The following is a 10,428-nucleotide window of genomic DNA, read 5'->3' on the forward strand; positions in this document are numbered from 1 at the left end:
GCAGAATCCCGCTATCCTGGACTTCTGGAACGTTCGGTACAGGTGGGTGAGGATCCCCATCCGCTCAGAGACCTGCAATCATCAAGATCAGTCACGAGCGAGACTAGTAATGACAGACGGACTCTGCAGTAGTAAAATCCATGTAGTCATCTTGTCTCCCATTAATCCACATGTGGTAAAAACACACAATTATAAAGACGTCAGGACTTTGATTATGTGATCACCTTTGGATTTTACGAGATCTCTAGGATCCTCTTGTCAGAAATATTACCTGGAAGTAGTTGAACATGGCTTCCTGCACATAGCTGATGTCATATTCTGGATCTATCAGGTTGTCAATGGTGTCAAACACGATCTTCATGGCACGGTGAGCCATCCAATATGCTGTAGGGTGATATCAACGGGACAGGGCACAATCTACACGCAACGTACATGATTCCTACAGAAGTTCTGCTGCATCGCTCTCACCTGATCCCTCATCACCCATCAGATGCCCCCAGCCTCCGCAGCCGCTCACAGAACCATCTGGGTTCACCAGTTTGCAGTTAGATCCAGTCCCTGATATCAGCACTATGCCCCCTGGAGGAAGCAATCAGTAGAGCGTTAGGCCAGAGACTGGGACTTCTCATAATCCTCTCCTGGACGTCTGCAGGAACAGCAAGGTCTGAATACATTTTTAATTTGGGCAAAGGCCTCGGATCCTGTGTTACGTCAGTTCTGCACCAAACTATACACGCTGCTTATTACTGGAGCCAGAGGGTCCGGACCATGGTGCAGTCCCAGATCTTGGCTTTTCAAAGCTCATCTGAAGGCTGATGGAACAGAAGAGTCCTCCAGGACTCGTCAGAAAAAGAAATGGCCAACCTTGGTTGAAAGCTTCCCCAACCTTTCCCAGTGTCGGGACGCCAAGCCCTGCAGAGCAACAACCAAGCTTTGCGATAAGGAAAAGTTAAAAATTGGCGCTCTCCACATTTGGTAACCATGTATTTGGAACCATAGGGGTCTTTTTTTTGGGGGGGGGGGGGGGGCAAATTCTGGTGCCGGTGGGTCACTCCTATGAATTACTAAAGCCGTTCTCTCTGGTTCTAGAACCTCTGAAATCTATCATCTTCACCTATGCATCATTTTTACCAATTCGGGGGATTTTTGGGGCGTACCCAGCTTTGTCGCGGTGGCCATGGCTCCGATGGCGTCGTTGCAGATGAGGTAGCTCTCACTGAGCTCTGGGAAGCGCCGGCTCATCTCCTCGAGAAGTTTATTGGTGGCTTCTTTCAGGTCTCCGCCGCTCAACGACATGCCCTGTAATCATAAAAATACTGCCGCTATCATACGGGCAGACACCGATCCAGAAGGGGGTGAAGGGGGATGGAGGAATGAACCCCATTCACTGCAATGTACAAACCCTAGAGAACCGGGCTACGAAATGCCAGGAATGAGACCGTGCCCCGTCCACTACAGCCCTAGGGTGGTTTTACGATCATTTTTCTTTTTTTGACATTTTTCCCACTGTTTGTTTTTTCACACTTGTAGTTTTAAGACTTAAAAAACTACTTTCTCAGTCATGTAGTCAAAATATAATTTTTCAAGTAGACATGTTTTATATTCGTATTATTTACATGGGTCGTGGTTCTGGGGAGGGGGGCGATAAAAGGGAAAAAAAAAAGGAAACATTAAATACCCTCTTTGCTTTTTCACACTTTTCTAACATTTTATAAAAGGACCGCTTAAATATGAGAGGTAAAGGGTATTCCCATCTCCAATATCCCATCCCAATATGTAGTAGGTGTAGTAATAATAATATTAGCAAATGCCTCCAATTAGAAATGTAGTATAGTTCTTCTGATAACCTATGTTGCTTACCCCATGTGCAGGGCATTGCAGTAACTTAGGTATCCATGGTTACGACCACTCATACCATGACAGTTAGTTGCTAGCTGTTGTAACTATGGATACCTAAAGCTCCTGCAATGCCCTGTATATAGGGTAAGTGACATAGGTTATCAGGAGAACTATACTACATTTCTAATTGGAGGTATTTGCTAATATGGCTTCCACCTCTCCGGTCTTACCAGGCTTTTGATGGGAACATGAGGGTCCAGTCCAGCTTTCTGTTTAGCCTCTGTCACCATGGAATTTATCACTTCCAAACATCTGTCCGTGCCGATCAACTGAAAGACAAAAGCAGAGGTGGAATCGGGCTCGCCTCCCGCCGCACCCAGCGCTCGCCTCCCGCCGCACCCAGCGCTCGCCTCCCGCCGCACCCAGCGCTCGCCTCCCGCCGCACCCAGCGCTCGCCTCCCGCCGCACCCAGCGCTCGGCTCCCGCCGCACCCAGCTCCCGCCGCACCCAGCGCTCGCCTCCCGCCGCACCCAGCGCTCGCCTCCCGCCGCACACAGCGCTCGCCTCCCGCCGCACACAGCGCTCGCCTCCCGCCGCACACAGCGCTCGCCTCCCGCCGCACACAGCGCTCGCCTCCCGCCGCACACAGCGCTCGCCTCCCGACGCACCCAGCGCTCGCCTCCCGACGCACCCAGCGCTCGCCTCCCGCCGCACCCAGCGCTCGCCTCCCGCCGCACACAGCGCTCGCCTCCCGCCGCACACAGCGCTCGCCTCCCGCCGCACACAGCGCTCGCCTCCCGCCGCACACAGCGCTCGCCTCCCGACGCACCCAGCGCTCGCCTCCCGACGCACCCAGCGCTCGCCTCCCGCGCTCGCCTCCCGCCGCACCCAGCGCTCGCCTCCCGCCGCACCCAGCGCTCGCCTCCCGCCGCACCCAGCGCTCGCCTCCCGCCGCACCCAGCGCTCGGCTCCCGCCGCACCCAGCTCCCGCCGCACCCAGCTCCCCGCCGCACCCAGCGCTCGCCTCCCGCCGCACCCAGCGCTCGCCTCCCGCCGCACCCAGCGCTCGCCTCCCGCCGCACACAGCTCCCGCCGCACCCAGCTCCCGCCGCACCCAGCGCTCGCCTCCCGCCGCACACAGCGCTCGCCTCCCGCCGCACACAGCGCTCGCCTCCCGCCGCACACAGCGCTCGCCTCCCGCCGCACACAGCGCTCGCCTCCCGCCGCACACAGCGCTCGCCTCCCGCCGCACACAGCGCTCGCCTCCTGCCGCACCCAACGCTCGCCTCCCGCCGCACCCAGCGCTCGCCTCCCGCCGCACACAGCGCTCGCCTCCCGCCGCACCCAGCGCTCGCCTCCCGCACTGTGCAGATACTTTACAGTAAAGAGCAAAATCATTACATCCTCAAAACCTACAGAGGGTCTCCGCCTTTATTTAGTCTCCACTGTGACCATGAACGTTACACAAAACTCTCCCAAACCCATAGATTGTGGCAGGACAGCATCATCTTCTCCTTCAACATCAGGAGAAGAGGGATCAGACATGTTGGATCCTAATATGTCCAATCCACAGAAATCACTGTCGCTCAGTGGAGCGCTACCTACTGTGCCGTCGACAAAATGCATTTTCACAGGCAGCTTTCTGTCCATAACAAGGTTTGATCGACTATATACAGATCAATCAGGAAAAAACATCCCAACTGCGGTGAAATGGTGAAGAAGGACGGAATGCCGCCATTATTATTTTTGGGTTCCGTTTTTAGGTTTATCATTGTGCTGTACAAATCATCTGACAACGTGATCCTGCCGGTCAGGACCATTACAGCAATATCAAACTTGCTTAGTTATTATTCTTTTGGTTTATTTTTTATTGCATTTTATTACGGGGGCTCAATACCGAAAAAAAAAAAAATCCCCCGCAATTCTGGCGTTACCAAATATGCTTATTTGTTATATCTTTTATTATGAATGTATGGGTGGGGGAATATCATTTTTTTTTTCATATTTTTAAAACTAATTTTTCTTTACTTTCATTATTAGTCCCTTAACAGGACTTCTCCCACAGCGCGATGACACTACATAAATGCTGCTGCCATTGATTGACAGCAGCATGTAAATAAGTAATCAGACAGCAGTGATCAGAGCTCGCTCCATTCGCTGCTGTTAAAATTCTTGTTGAGAAACTGGAAAAAAAAAATGGAAATGAATGTGATCTGGGCTGCAGGACCCAAGAATGACCACTATGTGGTGTATGGAGCCATGGTGAACCTCCTGCTGCGGCTTTAACTTTCACTGTCCGGGACGGGGGCGTAAGAACCATGGCCACAGAGGTCACGACCAGGCCTATGCAGGTGACAGGCCCGCCGGCGCCAGAGCAAGATTCAACTGGATGCGAGTCCCCAGTCGCACATTCATTTGAAGCATATTGCGGCGCATAGACCCGCCAGGTCAGTACACTGCAATACACGCTGCCGGCCAATCACAGCAGATGACATCGGCGTGCACATGACTGGGGGAGGGGCGTGCACATGACTGGGGGGGCATGGCGGTGACGTCATTCGCTCCCGTCGCTTGCTCGCTGAATTCAGCTGTCGGCTCCAGAAGAGGACGCCGCGAGGCGAGGGAGCGGAGGGAAGGGGAGGAGAACGGGGGGGACTGTGCACACCGGGACGGGGCTCATGACGGGGGGGGGGGACTGTGCACACCGGGACGGGGCCCATGATGGAGGGGGGGGGACTGTGCACACCGGGACGGGGCTCATGACGGGGGGGGGACTGTGCACACCGGGACGGGGCCCATGATGGAGGGGGGGGACTGTGCACACCGGGACGGGGCCCATGATGGAGGGGGGGGGGGGGACTGTGCACACCGGGACGGGGCTCATGACGGGGGGGGGGGGCGTGCACACCGGGACGGGGCTCATGACAGGGGGGGGGGGGACGTGCACACCGGGACGGGGCCCATGACGGGGGGGGGGGGACTGTGCACACTGGGACGGGGCCCATGACGGGGGAGGGGCGTGCACACCGGGACGGGGCTCATGACGGGGGGAGGGGCGTGCACACCGGGACGGGGCTCATGACAGGGGGGGGGGGGGACGTGCACACCGGGACGGGGCCCATGACGGGGGGGGGGGGACTGTGCACACCGGAACGGGGCCCATGACGGGGGGGGAGGGGCGTGCACACAGGGACGGGGCCCATGATGGAGGGGGGGGGGACTGTGCACACCGGGACGGGGCCCATGACGGGGGGGGAGGGCGTGCACACAGGGACGGGGCCCATGATGGAGGGGGGGGGGGGACTGTGCACACCGGGACGGGGCTCATGACGGGGGGGGGGCGTGCACGCCGGGACAGGGCCCATGACAGGGGGGGGGCGTGCACACCGGGACGAGGCCCATGACAGGGGGGGGGGGGGGGGGACTGTGCACACCGGACGGGGCCCATGACTGGGGGGGGGGAGGGGGACTGTGCACACTGGGACGGGGCCCATGACGGGGGTGGGGGGGGGGGACTGTGCACACCGGGACGGGGCCCATGACGGGGGGGGGGGGGGGGGGACTGTGCACACCGGGACGGGGCCCATGACGGGGGGGGGGGGCGTGCACGCCGGGACGGGGCGCATGACGGGGGGGGGGGGGGGGGAGGGCGTGCACGCCGGGACGGGGCCCATGACGGGGGGGGGGGGCGTGCACACCGGGACGGGGCCCATGACAGCGGGGGGGGGGGGACTGTGCACACCGGGACGGGGCCCATGACTGGGGGGGGGGACGTGCACACCGGGACGGGGCCCATGACGGGGGTGGGGGGAGGGGACTGTGCACACTGGGACGGGGCCCAACGACGGGGGCGGGGGAGGAGGCACTGTGCACACCGGGTCGGGGCCAATGACGGGGGGGACGGGACTGTGCACACCGGGACGGGGCCCATGACGGGGGGGGACTGTGCACACCGGGACGGGGCCCATGACGGGGGGGGGGGGGGGGGGGGCGACTGTGCACACTGGGACGGGGCCCAACGACGGGGACGGGGGGGCACTGTGCACACCGGGACGGGGCCCATGACGGGGGGGAGGAGGGGACTGTGCACACTGGGACGGGGCCCATGACGGGGGGGAGGAGGGGACTGTGCACACCGGGACGGGGGGGACGGGTACTGTGCACGCTAGGACGGGGGGGTTGGGAGGGGACTGTGCATGCCAGGACAGGGGGAAGGGGGGGGTGTTGGGAGGGAACTGTGCACACCGGGACGGGGCCCATGACGGGGGGGACGACGGGCGGCTGTGCACACTGGGACGGGGCCCATGGCGGGGGGGGGGGGGGAGGGGACTGTGCACACTGGGACGGGGCCAATGACGGGGGGGGGGGGGGGGGACGACTGTGCACGCCAGGACGGGGGGGGGGTGGGAGGGGACTGTGCATGCCAGGACAGGGGGGGGGGTTGGGAGGGGACTATGCACGTCAGGGGGGGGCACTGTGCACACCGGGACGGGGCCCATGACGGGGGGGGGGGGGGGGGGGGGGGGACTGTGCACACCGTGACGGGGGCCCATGACGGGGGGTGGGAGGGGACTGCTCCAGTCCTGCCCACACTGCCTGCCCACTGCTCCAGTCCTGCCCACACTGCCTGCCCCCTGCTCCAGTCCTGCCCTCACTGCCTGCCCACTGCTCCAGGTCCTGCCCTTACTGCCTGCCCCTGCTCCAGTCCTGCCCTTACTGCCTGCCCCCTGCTCCAGTCCTACCCTCACTGCCTGCCCCCTGCTCCAGTCCTGCCCACACTGCCTGCCCACTGCTCCAGTCCTGCCCTCACTGCCTGCCCCCTGCTCCAGTCCTGCCCTCACTGCCTGCCCATTGCTCCAGTCCTGCCCACAATGCCTGCCCCCTGCTCCAGTCCTGCCTTACTGCCTGCCCCCTGCTCCAGTCCTGCCCTTACTGCCTGCCCACTGCTCCAGTCCTGCCCTTACTGCCTGCCCCCCGCTCCAGTCCTGCCCTTACTGCCTGCCCCCCGCTCCAGTCCTGCCGTTACTGCCTGCCCCCTGCTCCAGTCCTGCCCTCACTGCCTGCCCACTGCTCCACTCCTGCCCTTACTGCCTGCCCCCTGCTCCAGTCCTGCCCTCACTGCCTGCCCACTGCTCCAGTCCTGCCCTCACTGCCTGCCCACACTGCCTGCCCCCTGCTCCAGTCCTGCCCTTACTGCCTGCCCCCTGCTCCAGTCCTGCCCTTACTGCCTGCCCCCTGCTCCAGTCCTGCCCTTACTGCCTGCCCCACTGCTCCAGTCCTGCCCTTACTGCCTGCCCCCTGCTCCAGTCCTGCCCTCACTGCCTGCCCACTGCTCCAGTCCTGCCCTCACTGCCTGCCCACTGCTCCAGTCCTGCCCACACTGCCTGCCCACTGCTCCAGTCCTGCCCACACTGCCTGCCCACTGCTCCAGTCCTGCCCTTACTGCCTACCCCCTGCTCCAGTCCTGCCCTTACTGCCTGCCCACTGCTCCAGTCCTGCCCACACTGCCTACCCCCTGCTCCAGTCCTGCCCTCACTGCCTGCCCACTGCTCCAGTCCTGCCCCCTTAGTATCCTTATTGATACATTGTATCATCTTAAAGATGTGGTAGGATTGGTAAAGGGACACTGAATCTGCAACTCTGTAGGTAAATAGATACTATTGCTCCCTGTTATCAGCCACTAGAGACGCAGAGAACTTGACTGTAATGTGAACAGCAGTGTTACTTGCAAATCCGAGCGGACTTTACTAACCAGTGTGAAAGCTGCAGAATTCTGCTACTTCGCTTTTTATAGTCAGTAGCGAAAACTTAAAAAGCAGCGATTACCCCCCTGCTCTGACCTACAATCCTGCCGTGGAAAGACAGTAAAGAAGGACACACAGTGCGAAGCCACAAATCTAATGCCCAGTGCTTTTTTGTGCACCCACATGAAAAATAGTGGCACTAGAGAAGCTACATAGTGTTCTCACCCACTGTGATACTGTTTTCATGACCTTCACACAGTATGATGCCCCCAAAGTGTCCTTCACACAGTTTGATACTACCTCAGTGCCCCTCACACAGTATGATGCCCCCACAGTGCCCCTCACACAGTATGATGCCCCCACAGTGCCCCCACACCGGGACGGGGCCCATGACGGGGGGGGGGGGGGAGGGGACTGTGCACACTAGGACGGGGTCCATGACGGGGGGGGGACTGTGCACACCGGGACGGGGCCCGACGACGGGGGCGGGGGGGAAGGGCACTGTGCACACCGGGACGGGGCCCATGACGGGGGGGGGGGGGGAGGACTGTGCACACCGGGACGGGGCCCATGACGGGGGGGGGGGGGGGGGGAGGAGGGGACTGTGCACACTGGGACGGGGTCCATGACGGGGGGGGGGCTGTGCACACCGGGACGGGGCCCATGACGGGGGGGGGGGGGACTGTGCACACCGGGACGGGGCCCATGACGGGGGGGGGGGGGGACTGTGCACACAGGGACGGGGCCCATGACAGGGGGGGGGGGTGACGACTGCACACCGCGACGGGGCCCATTACGGGGGGGGGGGGGGGGGACGGGACGGACTGTGCACACTGGGACGGGGCCCATGATGGGGGGGGGGGGGGACTATGCACGTCAGGACAGGGGGGGGGGCACTGTGCACACCGGGACGGGGCCCATTAGTGGGGGGGGGGGGACTGTGCACACTGGGACGGGGCCCGACGACGGGGGCGGGGGGCACTGTGCACACCGGGACGGGGCCCATGACGGGGGGGGAGGAAGGGGACTGTGCACACTGGGACGGGGCCAATGATGGGGGGGGGAGGAGGGGACTGTGCACGCCAGGATGGGAGGGGGGGGTTGGGAGGGGACTGTGCATGCCAGGACAGGGGGGGGGGGGGGGGGGGTGTTGGTAGGGGACTGTGCACGCCAGGGCGGGGGGGGGGGGTGTGTGTGTTGGGAGGGGACTGTGCACGCCAGGGCGGGGGGGGGGGTGTTGGGAGGGGACTGTGCATGCCAGGACAGGGGGGGGGGGGTGTTGGGAGGGGACTGTGCACGCCAGGGCAGGGGGGGGGACGGACTGTGCACGCCAGGGCAGGGGGGGGGACGGACTATGCACGCCAGGGCAGGGGGGGGGGGGGACGGACTATGCACGCCAGGGCAGGGGGGGGGGGGGGGGACGGACTATGCACGCCAGGGCGGGGGGGGGACGGGGGACGGACTATGCACGCCAGGGCAGGGGGGGGGGGGGACGGACTATGCAGGGCAGGGGGGGGGGACGGACTATGCACGCCAGGGCAGGGGGGGGACGGACTATGCACGCCAGGGCAGGGGGGGGACGGACGGACTATGCACACCAGGACAGGGGGGGGGACGACGACGACTGTGCACACCAGGACAAGTGGGGGGGGGAGGGGACTGTGCACGCCAGGATGGGGGGGGGGACGGACTATGCACGCCAGGGCAGGGGGGGGGGGGGACGGACGGACTGTGCACGTCAGGACAGGGGGGGACGGACTGTGCACGTCAGGACGGGGGGGGACGGACGGACTGTGCACACCAGGACGGGGGGGGACGGACGGACTGTGCACACCAGGACGGGGGGGGGGGACGGACGGACTGTGCACACCAGGACAGGGGGGGACGACGACGACTGTGCACACCAGGACAGGTGGGGGGGGGAGGGGACTGTGCACGCCAGGATGGGGGGGGGGCGGACTATGCACGCCAGGGCAGGGGGGGGGGACGGACTATGTACGTCAGGACGGGGGGGGGGGGGGGGGAGGGGGACTACACACGCCAGGACGGTACACATATATACACCAGGATTGAGGCGGCCCCGGTCCAAATCCTGCACCGGGGCCCACCGGTCTCTAGTTCCGCTACTGGACAATCCCTATAACCCAATATTGCCCCATTGTGTTTCTTACCCAGTGGTTGGTGCAGGGTCCTTCTGTCTCGCACAAGATCCGTCCATCTCCTGAGATCAGCACGGCTCTGGAGTGCGTCCCCCCCTGGAGAGGGAACATTGTGCTGATTAGGGGGCCGATATTTCCATAATAAATGCACTCAGACCCCATTGTCTGATGACCCCTTACCCAGGAGCCCGGCATGACATCCTGCATTGTAGCCACCCTGTCTTTGGGCTGCAGGCCCCGGGGTGAAGAAATCGTTTATATATCTGGACACTCTCTGCTGCCAGATGTTGGCCGTGGTCGGAATATTCACCCCATGAATAAGGAAGGACTATAGCTGCTGTTTGGGAAGTTCGCGGCCGGATCAGCTGAAACAATCTGCAAAGTCTTCCTGGAGAAAATGACTCCGTGCACCTGGATGGATCAGTCCGCGGCCAGTCTCCTCCTGTGCCCAAAACATAGGAGCAAGTCCCGAAGCGTCTTCTGCTGGAAAAACGGCTGGTTTTGACCCCCTCATTGCAAATTTGTAGATGAGAGTTAGGTAATAATATTGCATGTGGCTGAACAGTGGCCCCAGAATCAGCCACTAATGGGCCCTTGGCTCCCAAGTCGGGCACTGTACAGAGCTGCGATCGCAGCCTTACAGTATGACAGTATGTGGCAGCACGGAGCAGGTCACCAGTGTCCCC

General features: G+C 62.1%; 1 protein-coding gene across 1 annotated transcript in view; it reads right to left on the reverse strand.

Moving 5' to 3' along the window:
• Positions 1-10,225, reverse strand: part of NAGK (N-acetylglucosamine kinase) — a 12,193-nt gene extending 1,968 nt beyond the window's left edge. Inside the window, exons 1-7 of the mRNA XM_073657876.1 lie at positions 9,922-10,225; positions 9,755-9,838; positions 2,070-2,168; positions 1,158-1,299; positions 469-579; positions 272-384; positions 1-72 (exon numbers count right to left, since the gene is read on the reverse strand). Of these exons, the coding sequence (XP_073513977.1) occupies positions 1-72; positions 272-384; positions 469-579; positions 1,158-1,299; positions 2,070-2,168; positions 9,755-9,838; positions 9,922-9,942 (642 nt within the window). The 5' untranslated portion in view covers positions 9,943-10,225. The remainder of the gene's footprint in view (positions 73-271; positions 385-468; positions 580-1,157; positions 1,300-2,069; positions 2,169-9,754; positions 9,839-9,921) is intronic.
• Between the last annotated feature and the right edge of the window lie 203 nt (positions 10,226-10,428).

The sequence above is a fragment of the Phyllobates terribilis genome, unplaced genomic scaffold (genome assembly GCF_046119375.1).
Source record: "Phyllobates terribilis strain yellow unplaced genomic scaffold, ASM4611937v1 Scaffold_1__5_contigs__length_1240528914, whole genome shotgun sequence".
Classification (NCBI taxonomy): Eukaryota; Metazoa; Chordata; class Amphibia; order Anura; family Dendrobatidae; genus Phyllobates; species Phyllobates terribilis.